General features: G+C 48.2%; 1 protein-coding gene across 1 annotated transcript in view; it reads left to right on the forward strand.

The window, feature by feature from the left end:
• The window catches only part of LOC109414950 (metastasis-associated protein MTA1), a 286,844-nt gene that overhangs the window by 266,879 nt on the left and 4,020 nt on the right, over positions 1-15,945 (forward strand). Inside the window, exons 4-11 of the mRNA XM_029860424.2 lie at positions 7,764-7,978; positions 8,104-8,424; positions 8,482-8,670; positions 8,783-9,058; positions 13,244-13,620; positions 13,692-13,954; positions 14,013-14,600; positions 14,664-14,791. Of these exons, the coding sequence (XP_029716284.1) occupies positions 7,764-7,978; positions 8,104-8,424; positions 8,482-8,670; positions 8,783-9,058; positions 13,244-13,620; positions 13,692-13,954; positions 14,013-14,600; positions 14,664-14,791 (2,357 nt within the window). The remainder of the gene's footprint in view (positions 1-7,763; positions 7,979-8,103; positions 8,425-8,481; positions 8,671-8,782; positions 9,059-13,243; positions 13,621-13,691; positions 13,955-14,012; positions 14,601-14,663; positions 14,792-15,945) is intronic.

A 15,945-nucleotide genomic window follows, 5' to 3' on the forward strand; every position in this document is an offset into this window, starting at 1 on the left:
TTTGATCTCTACTCCCTTATACTTATGAGTAGAAAGAGACCGATATAGCCACAAAATCATCAAGTTAATTATAGAATACGGTCGATAAATCAGTACATGACATAATGTGATATAATTGAGTTAAAATAATTTAAAAACATCAATGATATTGAATATGATTATATCACAATGAGTAATAAATGTCACGGTTTGTTATGATATGGTTTTATTTGTTATAATTTTTTGCTAGGGAAATCACACTAGATGGCATCGATGAATAATTTCATCACGGATATTTCGATCTACATACAGGGCGTCATGTAGGATTTTTCCATAAAAATATTCAGCGATTTCTCTATGAATTTCTTTTATCAGGTTTCGTCTTGTAGTTTCTCCCGAGAATCTCTTAGGGATTTCTCATAGGATACTCTAGGGATTCCGTCCGGGATTTCTCTTGGACTTCCTCTCGGTATTTTATTCAAAATACTCCAGCAGTTTCTCCAGAAATTCCTTCTGGAATTTCTTCAGGGATACCTTCCAGAATTTATTCAGGAATAACTCTAAAATTCTTTTCATGCATTTCCTCAGGAATTTCTTCCGGGCATTCTTTATGAATACCTTAGATTAAATAGATAGAATTTTTCATTGATTCCTTCTGGAAATCTTTCAAGTATTCTGGAATTTCTTCAGTAATACGATGGGGACTTTTTCGGCTGGTTAATACTTTTCGGTAATTGTTTTCGGCTTACTATCTTACAAATTGCGTTGATTAGTTGATAATCAGGAATACTTTCCGGATTGTTTTTTTTTTTTTACAAGGACTCCTTCCGAGATTCCTCCAGGGAATCCTTCATGTATTCTCCTAGTGATTTCTTCAGGAATTGCTCCCAAAATTAATTCAGGGATTTCTTCAGATTGTTTTTCTTGTATTCGTTCCCGGATTCCTTAGGGGATTTTTCTGGTGATTTCCGGGGATTTCTTTAGAGATTCTTCCCGGGATTCCTTCCAGGAATCCTTCATTGAATGCTCCTTATAGTATTATTCAATGATTTCTGCAGGAATATTTCTTGGGATTCTTTCAGGATTAGCTGATTATTAGAGGAGCTATCCAAACGCATGGGTGTATTGTTATAAATGATTTTAGGCACTAAACGTATTAACACACTCGTTTGACACTTCTCGACATGTTTTTGAAAGAAAGCGTGCTTTTATGAAGATACGGTGAACATGGCATCACTCTAACGTTAAATGGGGACTGGATAACAAGTTGAGTTTTTAGTTAAGGTTATGTGCACTTGATAACTTGCCTGACCCAATCTCACCCCCATTCCTAATATTTAGACATAGGGTCGAAAATATTGAGTTTTTAAATAAAAAGAGCAATGACAGCCCGCTTTTTTCATTACATCAACCAGGTAATACCTACAGCTATCCACTTATAATAAAATGTATGGTTAGGTACTTGTGCTAAACATAACGAAGGAGAATTTTTTTCAGAGTGATTTACAAGTAGTATCGACATATAAGTTTAGCCACGAATTTAACAAAAAAACGATTATTGCAAAACATCTTATTCTGTATCATGACGTGTAAAAACATCTCCTCTTTGAAATACTATAAAGTTTTAAATATAAATTAACGATAGTTGACGAGCTATTTCAAATTTTATGTTTCTCTGTTTTGACCCAATCTCACCCCCCAGACCCATTGTCACCCCCATCGACGGTATATTACAATGCACAGTGGTCCACGAGCCAGATTTACGAGGAAAGATGCATTCAGCGCCTTCAAATGATTTTTTAGACAAATATGGTCTTCTACAAAGTTGTTTCTAAAAATAAGGCCTTCTTTCCAATGTACATAAAAATTAGAGTGGTCCATACTTTCAAAGAAATTAGAAACCAAACTTTTTTATTTGCAAGAATAACTATATACATTCTTCGGGAAAGTTATAGGTCTATCAATTCTGAGCAAGTTTGCTGAAGACAGTTTTTATGTAGCTTTAAAATTGATCGATCTAGAGATATTTTTCTTAATAAGCTTAGGGTGGTTCAAGAAAAACCGGTTTTCTGGCATTAACTTTTTCAGTTTCGATTTTCAATCAAAGTCGCCCAAGAAACACTTGTAGAGCTTTTGAAGACGCGTCGATTCGTGCGCTGACACTCGTGATGGTCGCTATCTCTTTTGGTTCAATAGTTACAGATGTTTTTCTTTAAAAAAAACATAGATTTTTGAAAAGGTGATATGACGGGTTGGCGCAAACATAAAAAAATATCTTTTGTCGGCATTCAAAAGAAGAAATGTTGTTATAAAACATATAAAAAAATTAGAGGGGTGTTATTTTTGTAACTCATGTAAAAAATACTTGAAAAGTGCCTATTATTTCTAGTAAATCATCAATATCTTTTGAACGGAATGACGTAGCAACATTTTCAGCGCACGAAAATGTGCGTTTTTTGAAGCTCTAAAAGTGGTTCTTTGACTACTTTGACGAGAAATTTGAAACTCGTTCGTCGCGAATGTGTTTGCTATCGACATAGAGACGATGGAGGAAGAAGGGAAATGTAGATGTTGCGACTTTTTTGTGTCAAGATGGTGGTGGTGCACAAGATTGTCGTAGACAAAGTCGGCATGCGACCGGACCCTTCCGATGCCATTTTTAAGACGTTTAGTAGCTCCGCTTCCCCTGGCAAACCTACTTAAGAAAAAAAAGCCATTCTACTCTCCGAAATGCTGCTCTCCCATCCACGAAGATCATCGTTGCAGCAGATACATCGAAGTACGGCCTTGGCGCAGTATCGTGCATTGGTTTTTGACGAGGCTAGTATCATCGGCAAAGCTTGGAAGTGTGGAAGTGTGAGCCTTAATACGTCATCATGCGTAGCGTTCAATAGTACCGGGCCTTGATGAACCCCTGAGATACGCCCGCGGTGATGTTGTAGCTCCTCTCGCCTTACTCGGTGTCATAGATTCCCTATTCTGGAAATAGCTCTACAGTAGCCGGCATAAGCTAACCGGGACTAGGTGGTGTATGGCGCACTCGATGGCGGCCCAGCTGACGCTGTTGAACGCATTCCTTACGTCCAGCGTGACGACCGTGGAATAACGGATTTCCTTTTCTTCTCTTGGCAAGGCCTTGGTTACATCCCTAATAGCGTCCACCGTCGATCGATCCTTTCGGAAGCCGAACTGGTTATCCGAGAGGCCAGAGTCATCCCGAAGTCTCGGCATAGACCATCAGCCTCGACAGAATGATTTGTTCCAACAGTTCCCCAACGGTGTTCAAAAAGTAGATAGGTTCTTCTTCTTCTTCTTCTTCTTCTTAATGGCTCGACGTTCGCATTGGAACTTGGCCTGTCTCTCTTCAACTTAGTGTTCTTAGAGCACTTCCACAGTTATTAATTGAAGGGCTTTCTTTGCCTGTCATTGCATGAATTTGAAAATTGTGTGGCAAGTACAATGATACACTACGCCCAGGGAGTCGAGAAAATTTTCCCGACCGGAACGGGAATCGAACCCGCCGTCTCCGGATTGGCGGTCCATAGCCTTAACCACTAGGCTAACTGGAGACCCTGGAGGTAGATAGGTCTGTATGCCGACGGGTCGCCAGGTCGCCGCCTTTTCCATCTCTCCGGAAATTCGCCTCTGTTCATGCACATCTGCATAGCCATTTTGAACATATCAGGGCCTCGATGATGGTCGTCGTGGTGGTTACTGTCGGAATACCGTCCGGAGTCGGAGCCTTGTTCAACTTCAGTGACTTCGCTATTGTGATGAGCTCGTCGTTCGTTAACGGGGTGACCTCGCTTTGATAGGACCGGTTTGGCCATATGGGACAGGGACCCATATGGTCTTGTATCGTGGCGCGGGAATAACGTTTGCACGATCTTCAGCAGCATCTCGGGGAGTGTTCTGTGGGTGCTGATGCGCCCTTCGTTTTGGCCATGACTACTAGTCTGTGATCATCACCCCAAGGGGTCGTGTTGGCTGCCTGGCAGAGATTTTCGAAGCACGCCCGCTTACGTGCCTCAATCTCGTTGTACAGTGCGAGTTGTTACAAAAATAAAAGAAATTAATTATTACAAATGATTAACATATCACAACACATATAGAACCTTACAAATGCACAAACAAGAAACATCACATATTGACGCAGCACAACACATAACATAAATGTGCCCTGTTATCCAGATGGATAACTCCTTCCGATCACAGGATGACGAGGTTTCATGTAAGGGTTTGTGCCCATCAGTCATCCTGGAATTGTATTTTAGTTGGCATTATGCTTTAGTTCACAGCATTTGTTGCTGTGTTCATAGCTTGGTTTTGTCTAGGAAAACTAATCCTAATCGGGCATCCCGTTTCGGGTTTCGATACTAGAGCTCAATAACTTGAAGTCTGTGTCAGGGAAAGGTTTACGTCTCTAGTACTTAATCGCGGCCCGAAATGGCCTGAATGTTGGCAATCGAAATAGGATTGCACTTCATTGGCCTCTATGCTGCCAGAACCCTATAAATGTTAATTAATACTAGGGTAATATTTACAAGTTAAAATTCAACATGTAGCACAAAGAACGCACGAATATTAAACTTTGAACACATTAAACAATTATTCTGTCTTATAATTGTAACAAATATTTATACCCGTAACACAATTTAGTCGCCCTGTAGGCCTCACTTCGCCCCATTCTAGCCACATCGATGCGAGCGCTTTATATCCTCCTCCTAGCTTTTATTCAGGATGCGCGAAGCTATGCGATTTCTAGACACTACCTGTATACCGGTTTGTGTCTATTTCTGGGTAGGGATAACTTTGGCTTAGGGTTCCGACTAGATCATCGCTGGATAGATCGGCGGTGTTGCCCTCGCGAGGTCGGCCATTCCCGATGACGGTCGATGACCTTCGGTTGTGGCCGTCTTTCTCCGTGTTCCACCCTGTATTCGTATCGAATCGCTAGATGGTCCCTGTGTGTGTATCCATCGTTGACCCTCTAGTCCGAGCTAGGGTTTGGACCCGGGCTTCAGAAGTTCACGCCAATGATGGATCTCTTTTGGGTAGGTGTTCTCGTCCTGGATTTTACACTGGAGAGGCGCCTCCGCCGTTAGGGCTCTTACCTGCACTTTTTCGCCTAATACCTCTTGATCTTGTAGGAAGTACTTTTATTTTGAGTAAAAGAAAGAAATAAAAGCTATTAGGAAGTTACTGTTTAAAAAAAAACTCTTATAGTCCCTAGCTTACCGAGGTCCTGAAGGGAGTTTTTGAGTGAAATGTTGCTCGAAAAATTCCGGAAATGCCTTAGTTACATTTGAAGAGTTTGGCTGATCAGACGGAACTTGAGTCGCTTTCTGTTATTGGCTAATGGCGGACTCGACGTGATGAATTTGGTGAGTTCGTTTCAATTTGAATTGTGTTATTGTGCATATCACAAACTCGATTGTTATTTGCGTTCCTTTTGGGATATTTACTATATTATTTACATACATTAAATGAATTCTGGGAAGGGATCATTCTACTTTTTCTCGTTTCAGAGAGCGAGTAATGGCGCTTAAGCCTAGGCTTTCAAGCCTGGACATGAGGGTCAAATTCCTTTGTCCCATCCCAGGAAGAAGAAGAGCGTCGATGGAGTGACATAAATTTTCTTAGCGATGTCACTCCCAACGTATTTATTTAACATTTATACTTACATACTTTGCTGAGCGGTTGGTACGAGATGTCCCCGTTCTTTAGCATTATAGTGGCTTCAATATCCACAACAAAACGCTGCACAGTAGGCCTGGCCGCTTCAATTCTTGTTCTGCATCTCAGATGTGCTGCAAGCATTGACAATGACAAGAAAAATGATAGAAATAGTCGATTCTATCATTTTCCAGGATTCTTTCAATGAATGGCTGTGTATGTGTAGACTAGACTAGACTAGCTTCTTATTTCCCGTAACCGTAATCCCAGGGTTCTCCTTCCCGTGGTCCGTTTGCCCACCCTTCCTTTTAGGGTTGGTCTCTTGGGGCTTGTTTTCCCTGCCCCTTGCGCGTTTCGCAACCGACTTGGCAGCCTGGTTACTCGCGCGGGCTGACCGTCCCTTTTTTCTTTTTGGCTTTTCACCCGCCTCTACCGGAAGCTTCTTGAGTCGCGTCTCCTCGCCTAACTCAAGCCGTAGGGCGGTTTGACCTCTCCGCTACGGCTCCGGCGAACTGCATGGTATCGTGCTGCATCGTTGCGTTGCCAGCAAAGAGAAAGCTATCCGTTTGGGTGGATCGCTCCTCCTCGCTCGCATCAGCCGCACTCCGCTCTTCGACCAGGCGATCATACTGCTTCTTGGTCAGAGCCAGCGATTTGCGAAGCTTCAGTAGACCCTGTTTCAGGTCCTTGCTGATGGTAGTCCGACCGCCGCTCGTGTATCCGATCAGCTCGTCCAGGTACCAGGTCATCTGTTCGGCAAATACCAACATCTTTGGTAGTTTGCTCCTGTTGAGGTTCAGTGTCCGTGTTAGGTCCGCGCCAGTCATCTGCGCTTCATCGGCCGGTGCTGCACTGCCTCGTGCTCCTCCTGTCGAACCTCGTGCCATCTGCTCGCTAATGGGTACACCAGCCCCTCGTAGTGGCGATCTCGCCAGTCCTCCTCGCGCGAACCCTTAGAGTCGCTATCCCTCACTGCAAATGAAATAGTCGCCAATGATCCTGGTGGTTATCTATGCAAGCAGGGAGGCCACCCGAGGGTTGGTGCAGGCCCTTATGGGTATTGGGCTCAGCGCTGGATCAGCATTAATCAGAAGTGTTCATCTGAACCTACTTCCACCCTAATGGCTCAGACTAAGCTAGGCACAGTTCAGGAACGTACTTTAAGACTACGCCACGCTATGCTGGGCGCTTCTTCCTCACGGGCTCATAAACCGTTGTATAGCAAACAGCAATCAGATCCACCCCTGAACAAGACCAACACAAACAAGTACACGCGTATTTTGTGAAATATTGAGAAAGACGGAGTAGTGGGTGGAGGGCAACAGCGGACCGAGTGAAATGATAGAACTGGGCTATGCGAACGTTCTGTCGTTGTGCTGTACTAGTCTGGCCACGGCATGGTTTGGTAATTTAGAGTTTGGTTATAAAACACCAAAAAAGTTGGAGAGAGAGTCACAAAGAGGGGAAAAAGAAAGTTCTAGCCCACACCGAACGTTTGACCGGTCGGTCGGTCAGTGTGCGATCCTGCAAATATTCTTTTTTTCGAGTTCGTTTTTCGTGTATTCTGCGAGATTTCGAGAGGATGGCGCGAAATTCATTTATTTGCGAGGTGCATCAGTTTCAGTTCTCTTTGGTTCAGGCTTTTTTTTGTCAGTAGTTTTTCCGCTGTGTTCTGATATGATCCTGTGAAATTTATGGTTCTATCATCAGTTTCAGTTTCACATTGGGTAGGAAAAAATAGGGTTCTACCAAACGGAAACACAGCTACAGATAAACATTTGATGTTTCGATGTTTTTTTACTCCAATGCAAAGCTCCATGCGTTCGATGGACCAACCTAGTACCTAGTTGGTTTGTTTTAATTAATGAAAGCCTTTTGAGCGAAACTTCCTACGTTGTCAACCCTCTTTACAAATTGTCTTTGAACACCACTGATTTTCGACAAACTTTAGACAAACCGATATACTTAGCTGTAGTAGTAAATATAACTGTTTTAGTCATTAGAGTTCTATACCATTACCCGGAATCCTTTCGTTATGATAGTGTTGAGTCCGTTTCTGAAGCTTTGCTAATTTTCATACCATTTCTCTCTCTCTTCCCTTCCAACAGTTGCCCTCGAAGAGGAGCGAAATAGTCCCAACAGCACCGGTAGCGGGAACGACCGAGGCGAACAGCTGAATCCAAAGCAACGGCACCAGATGAAGCACCGCGAACTGTTCCTGTCCCGCCAAGTGGAAACCCTGCCCGCCACCCAGATCCGAGGCAAGTGCTCGGTGACGCTGCTCAACGAGGAGGAATCGCTGCTCAGCTATCTGAACAAAGACGTGAGTAGCAGTAAAGGATCGACTTCCAAACACGAAACGGATCGACAACCGAAATAGCGTCGAACTTCTTAGATTTAGAGGATATCCCAGAAATGGTTTGATAACTCATTGTCTTGCTCTTTTAGGATACCTTCTTCTACTGCCTAGTATTCGATCCGACGCAGAAAACGCTGCTGGCGGATAAGGGGGAGATCCGAGTGGGTCATCGGTACCAGACGGATGTGCAAGCCATGTTGAAGGACGGCGAAAAGTACGAACGGAACCTGGAAGATATGGAAACGCTGGTGTGGACGCCTCGGCATTCGCTCAGCGACAAGAAGATCGACCAGTTCCTGGTGGTGTCCCGGTCCGTTGGCACGTTTGCGCGGGCGCTGGACTGCACCAGCTCAGTGAAGCAACCGTCCCTGCACATGTCGGCTGCGGCCGCTAGTCGTGATATTACCTTGGTAAGATACCACCCCAACGTCTCTCGAAGCAATCTTCAATGTTGTTCCTTTCCCTAGTTTCATGCAATGGATACCCTGCACAAACATAGTTACTCGATAGAGAACGCCATGTGTTCGTTGGTGCCCTCCAGTGGGCCGGTGCTATGTCGAGACGAGATGGAGGAGTGGAGCGCTTCCGAGGCGAATCTCTTCGAGGACGCCCTAGAAAAGTACGGCAAAGACTTCAACGACATTCGAAACGACTTTGTGAGTAGTACCTATCGAGGAAGGGTCCCGACTGGTATTCGGTGTCCAGCCCCTTCAGAAAACCACAACTGATTCCCTCAAACTCATGTATCCCCCTATTCGACTGTTCTAGCTTCCTTGGAAAACGCTCAAAAGCATAGTGGAGTACTACTACATGTGGAAGACGACGGACCGGTACGTGCAGCAGAAGCGGGTGAAAGCCGTCGAAGCGGAATCGAAGCTGAAGCAGGTCTACATTCCCAACTACACCAAGCCCAGCCCGGCGCTGATCACGAACAACAACAAGAACATTCTGAACGGCAACTCAAACGGGAGCAGTGGCGTGGAGGTGCTCACGATTAGCGGCGGCAAGCCGTGCGAGTCCTGCTCGACGCTCGCGTCGCCTCAGGTAAGATATTCAAAGGTTATGGCATTACTATTCGACAGAATCTTCGGGAGGATTGGTCAGAATCCTCGGAAAAATTCGACAGAATCCTCGGAAGGATTCGAAAGAAGGATTCCACGGAATCCCGAGAAGGATTCCACGGAATCCCGAGAAGGATTCCACGGAATCCCGAGAAGGATTCCACGGAATCCCGAGAAGGATTCCCCGGAATCCCGAGAAGGTTTCCCCGGAATCCCGAGAAGGATTCCACGGAATCCCGAAAAGGATTCCCCGGAATCCCGAGAAGGATTCCCCGGAATCCCGAGAAGGATTCCCCGGAATCCCGAGAAGGATTCCCCGGAATCCCGAGAAGGATTCCCCGGAATTCCGAGAAGGATTCCCCGGAATTCCGAGAAGGATTCCCCGGAATCCCGAGAAGGATTCCCCGGAATCCCGAGAAGGATTCCCCGGAATCCCGAGAAGGATTCCCCGGAATCCCGAGAAGGATTCCCCGGAATCCCGAGAAGGATTCCCCGGAATCCCGAGAAGGATTCCCCGGAATCCCGAGAAGGATTCCCCGGAATCCCGAGAAGGATTCCCCGGAATCCCGAGAAGGATTCCCCGGAATCCCGAGAAGGATTCCCCGGAATCCCGAGAAGGATTCCCCGGAATCCCGAGAAGGATTCCCCGGAATCCCGAGAAGGATTCCCCGGAATCCCGAGAAGGATTCCCCGGAATCCCGAGAAGGATTCCCCGGAATCCCGAGAAGGATTCCCCGGAATCCCGAGAAGGATTCCCCGGAATCCCGAGAAGGATTCCCCGGAATCCCGAGAAGGATTCCCCGGAATCCCGAGAAGGATTCCCCGGAATCCCGAGAAGGATTCCCCGGAATCCCGAGAAGGATTCCCCGGAATCCCGAGAAGGATTCCCCGGAATCCCGAGAAGGATTCCCCGGAATCCCGAGAAGGATTCCCCGGAATCCCGAGAAGGATTCCCCGGAATCCCGAGAAGGATTCCCCGGAATCCCGAGAAGGATTCCCCGGAATCCCGAGAAGGATTCCCCGGAATCCCGAGAAGGATTCCCCGGAATCCCGAGATGGATTCCCCGGAATCCCGAGAAGGATTCCCCGGAATCCCGAGAAGGATTCCCCGGAATCCCGAAAAGGATTCCCCGGAACCCCGAGAAGGATTCCCCGGAATCCCGAGAAGGATTCCCCGGAATCCCGAGAAGGATTCCCCGGAATCCCGAGAAGGATTCCCCGGAATCCCGAGAAGGATTCCCCGGAATCCCGAGAAGGATTCCTCGGAATCCCGAGAAGGATTCCCCGGAATCCCGAGAAGGATTCCCCGGAATCCCGAGAAGGATTCCCCGGAATCCCGAGAAGGATTCCCCGGAATCCCGAGAAGGATTCCCCGGAATCCCGAGAAGGATTCCCCGGAATCCCGAGAAGGATTCCCCGGAATCCCGAGAAGGATTCCCCGGAATCCCGAGAAGGATTCCCCGGAATCCCGAGAAGGATTCCCCGGAATCCCGAGAAGGATTCCCCGGAATCCCGAGAAGGATTCCCCGGAATCCCGAGAAGGATTCCCCGGAATCCCGAGAAGGATTCCCCGGAATCCCGAGAAGGATTCCCCGGAATCCCGAGAAGGATTCCCCGGAATCCCGAGAAGTATTCCCCGGAATCCCGAGAAGGATTGCATGGAATCCCGAGAAGGATTTCGCAGAATCCCTGAAACGATTCCGCAAAATCCCTGGAACGATTCCGCAAAATCCACGGAATCCCGAGAAGGATTCCACGGAATCCCGAGAAGGATTCCCCGGAATCCCGAGAAGGATTCCCCGGAATCCCGAGAAGGATTCCCCGGAATCCCGAGAAGGATTCCCCGGAATCCCGAGAAGGATTCCCCGGAATCCCGAGAAGGATTCCCCGGAATCCCGAGAAGGATTCCCCGGAATCCCGAGAAGGATTCCCCGGAATCCCGAGAAGGATTCCCCGGAATCCCGAGAAGGATTCCCCGGAATCCCGAGAAGGATTCCCCGGAATCCCGAGAAGGATTCCCCGGAATCCCGAGAAGGATTCCCCGGAATCCCGAGAAGGATTCCCCGGAATCCCGAGAAGGATTCCCCGGAATCCCGAGAAGGATTCCCCGGAATCCCGAGAAGGATTCCCCGGAATCCCGAGAAGGATTCCCCGGAATCCCGAGAAGGATTCCCCGGAATCCCGAGAAGTATTCCCCGGAATCCCGAGAAGGATTGCATGGAATCCCGAGAAGGATTTCGCAGAATCCCTGAAACGATTCCGCAAAATCCCTGGAACGATTCCGCAAAATCCACGGAATCCCGAGATGGATTCCCCGGAATCCCGAGAAGGATTCCCCGGAATCCCGAGAAGGATTCCACGGAATCCCGAGAAGGATTCCCCGGAATCCCGAGAAGGATTCCCCGGAATCCCGAGAAGGATTCCCCGGAATCCCGAGAAGGATTCCCCGGAATCCCGAGAAGGATTCCACGGAATCCCGAGAAGGATTCCACGGAATCCCGAGAAGGATTCCACGGAATCCCGAGAAGGATTCCACGGAATCCCGAGAAGGATTCCACGGAATCCCGAGAAGGATTCCACGGAATCCCGAGAAGGATTCCACGGAATCCCGAGAAGGATTCCACGGAATCCCGAGAAGGATTCCACGGAATCCCGAGAAGGATTCCACGGAATCCCGAGAAGGATTCCACGGAATCCCGAGAAGGATTCCACGGAATCCCGAGAAGGATTCCACGGAATCCCGAGAAGGATTCCACGGAATCCCGAGAAGGATTCCACGGAATCCCGAGAAGGATTCCACGGAATCCCGAGAAGGATTCCACGGAATCCCGAGAAGGATTCCACGGAATCCCGAGAAGGATTCCACGGAATCCCGAGAAGGATTCCACGGAATCCCGAGAAGGATTCCACGGAATCCCGAGAAGGATTCCACGGAATCCCGAGAAGGATTCCACGGAATCCCGAGAAGGATTCCACGGAATCCCGAGAAGGATTCCACGGAATCCCGAGAAGGATTCCACGGAATCCCGAGAAGGATTCCACGGAATCCCGAGAAGGATTCCACGGAATCCCGAGAAGGATTCAACGAAATCCCGAGAAGGATTCCACGGAATCCCGAGAAGGATTCAACGAAATCCCGAGAAGGATTCCACGGAATCCCGAGAAGGATTCCACGGAATCCCAAGAAGGATTCCACGGAATCCCGAGAAGGATTCCACGGAATCCCGAGAAGGATTCCACGGAATCCCGAGAAGGATTCCACGGAATCCCGAGAAGGATTCCACGGAATCCCGAGAAGGATTCCACGGAATCCCGAGAAGGATTCCACGGAATCCCGAGAAGGATTCCACGGAATCCCGAGAAGGATTCCACGGAATCCCGAGAAGGATTCCACGGAATCCCGAGAAGGATTCCACGGAATCCCGAGAAGGATTCCACGGAATCCCGAGAAGGATTCCACGGAATCCCGAGAAGGATTCCACGGAATCCCGAGAAGGATTCCACGGAATCCCGAGAAGGATTCCACGGAATCCCGAGAAGGATTCCACGGAATCCCGAGAAGGATTCCACGGAATCCCGAGAAGGATTCCACGGAATCCCGAGAAGGATTCCACGGAATCCCGAGAAGGATTCCACGGAATCCCGAGAAGGATTCCACGGAATCCCGAGAAGGATTCCACGGAATCCCGAGAAGGATTCCACGGAATCCCGAGAAGGATTCCACGGAATCCCGAGAAGGATTCCACGGAATCCCGAGAAGGATTCCACGGAATCCCGAGAAGGATTCCACGGAATCCCGAGAAGGATTCCACGGAATCCCGAGAAGGATTCCACGGAATCCCGAGAAGGATTCCACGGAATCCCGAGAAGGATTCCACGGAATCCCGAGAAGGATTCAACGAAATCCCGAGAAGGATTCCACGGAATCCCGAGAAGGATTCAACGAAATCCCGAGAAGGATTCCACGGAATCCCGAGAAGGATTCCACGGAATCCCAAGAAGGATTCCACGGAATCCCGAGAAGGATTCCACGGAATCCCGAGAAGGATTCCACGGAATCCCGAGAAGGATTCCACGGAATCCCGAGAAGGATTCCACGGAATCCCGAGAAGGATTCCACGGCATTATTGCTCCGACTACTAATTTTCTTCTCATATTATCCTTCCAGTGGTACTCGTGGGGTCCGTCGCACATGAGCTGCCGGTTGTGTCAGGTTTGTTGGAACTATTGGAAGCGTTACGGAGGCCTTAAAGTAGCATCCCGGTTAGCGGATAGTGGTGATATTGTGGACACGACGGTAGTAGGCGCCGGAGCAGGCGGAGGAGTAGGAGGAGGAGGAACGACGCCCGGTGGTGGTGGCGGCGGCGGCGGTGGTGGAACTGTTGTGTCGCTGAAGAAACAACGAGCGAGTGGCGGTGGTGGCCCAGGAACCGGCGGTCCAGGCAGCGCCGGAAGTGATATCGACGATGATCTGACCATTGTGGCCAGCAGTGGACCGATCGGTAGTTTAGGGAGCGGCGGGCTGAGCAATCATCGGCCGCACAGGTGAGCTTCTCGCGTTATGAACTTCGTGATTCTATTCTGAGCTGTCTTTCCTCACCATTTTCTTCCCGCAGTCCATCGTTCAAATGTTCCATCGTCAATTGCGGTAAGGAGTTCAAACTGAAGGCGCAACTGGCTCGACACTACGCTCAGGCTCACGGAATTCAGATCCGATCAGGGTCCCCGCGACCTATCATGAAAACCCGGACGGCGTTCTACCTGTTCACCAACCTGACGACGCGGTTATCGAGGCGACTTTGCCGGCAAGTTGTTCGATCGAAAAAGGCCGCCCGGCAACCGTCATATTCGATCAACACCGTCGCAGTGAAGCAGGAATGTAAGTCGGGCGTTTAGAGAGTGTCTGAACCAACCTAACGTATCTTTTCCCCTTTCAGTCACCATCGCTGAGGCTGGCAAGAGTATAGCGGACATCCGGAGGTTGCTCATCTACAAGAAGCGCGATCGGGGCAGCGTGACGCACATAGCGAACCGTCTCGGCAATCCCGGCCCAACCGTGGGCGACTGGCTCATACTGACCCCGAAGGACAAAATGCCAAAGCCGGAGGTGGTCGCATTCCCCAAGCCACCGAAGGCTCCCGATGGTAGTTTAGTGTACGATCGGATACCAAATAAAGTCGTCGAGGCTGAACCGAAACCGCTGAATGTGGCGGCGACAGCGGCAGCGACCGCAGCGGCAGTCGCCAGCACCCTGCCGGGAGTGACCGTCAATGCGGTCGTCGGGGCACCAGGAGCAGGCGGTGGAATAGGAGGAGGGGCAGGAGGAGGAGGAATTGGATCGACGGCCGTTCCACCGGGTATGCCTACACTGGTGGGAAGCACGGCAGGCGTGACAGCTGGACGTACTACACCGAATGCAGTTGCCACCGGTCCCGGACTGGTGGTGACGGGCAGCCCTATGACCCCCATCCCACCACCTGCATCACTAAAACGGCGGAACTATGAAGATGCCAACGGAATCGATGGTAAGAATGAACGTGTAGGGAATTGATGTAGGAACAAATCTTAGAACGTGTTTCAATTTTTAGGACCTGTAGCGCCTCCAACGAAACGACCGAACAAAGATCCGATGCCGTCTCATCGACCTACCCCAGAGCAGTACGCAGCCATGTTGGCCGCAGCTCAGGCAGCAGGACAACCTCTCCCGCGACATCATGTAAGTTCCAATTCCTAGTCATAGGTACTGAAAATTTATTTTCCTCAAAGAGTAAACCTAGTTTTTATTGAAGTTTCCTGGATTTACAGTACCTAGAGATTCTTGCGTTGGAGTTTCGATATCTTGAGAAAACATCATTGCGATCGGTTTCGGTTTTGAAATGTCGGTTTCAAGTCGGGTTTGGTAGTGTGCGGTAGTTTGGCATATAAGGTAGAGCGAGTATTTTGGTGTCTTTTTTTGAATTATTCGAGTCTTTCCAGGCATTTCTATAGGGATCCCTCCAGGAATTCATCCACGCATCCCTCCAAGCTTTCATTCAGGGACTCCTCCAGGAATACCGTTAAGAATTCCACCAGGAGTTACCCTAGCAATTTCTCCAGGAATTGATCTAGGAATTACTACGGAAATTTCTGCAAGAAATATTCCTCCCGGAGTTAATAGAGGCATTATTCCTAGAATTCCTCTAGGGATTACTGCATGAATTCCTCCTGAGATTCCACTAGGAATTCCTTCAAGGATTTCTTCAGGATACTCCCACGAAATCCTCCAGGTATCCCTTCAAAAATTGCCCCAGGAATTGCTCCCGGAATTTATTTAGGAATTATTGCAGGTATTCCTCCAGGATTTCATTCTGACATTTCCCCAGGGACTACTCCAGGAATTCCACCAAGAATACACCCAGGAATTACCCCAAGAATTGATCCAGAAATTCCTCCAGGGATTCTTTCAAGAAATTTTTCAGTAATTTCTCCAGGATTTTTTCAGGGATTCCTTAGGGAATTCTTTTAGGATTTCCTCCAGGAATTTCTTCTCCAAGGATTCCTCCAGAGATTCCTTCAGGAATTATTTCACGGAATCATCCAGAAATTCCACCAGGAATTTACAAGGATTCATCTAAAGATTCCTCCAGTAATTCCTCAGATGATTCCTCCAATAATTGATCCACATATTCCTCTAAGAATTCCTCTGGGAAATCCTCTAGGAATTTCTTCAGAAATTTTTCTAGGGATTTCTCCACAAATTCTTCCAGGGATAGTTCCTCGGAAGTACCTCAAGAATTACTCTAAGGATTTCTCTAGGAATTCCTCTTGGAACTCCGTCAGGAATTTGCCCAAACGTTCCTCCAGGGATTTTTCCAAGAATTTCACTCGGAT

Source organism: Aedes albopictus, chromosome 1 (assembly GCF_035046485.1).
Source record: "Aedes albopictus strain Foshan chromosome 1, AalbF5, whole genome shotgun sequence".
In the NCBI taxonomy this organism is placed as follows: Eukaryota; Metazoa; Arthropoda; class Insecta; order Diptera; family Culicidae; genus Aedes; species Aedes albopictus.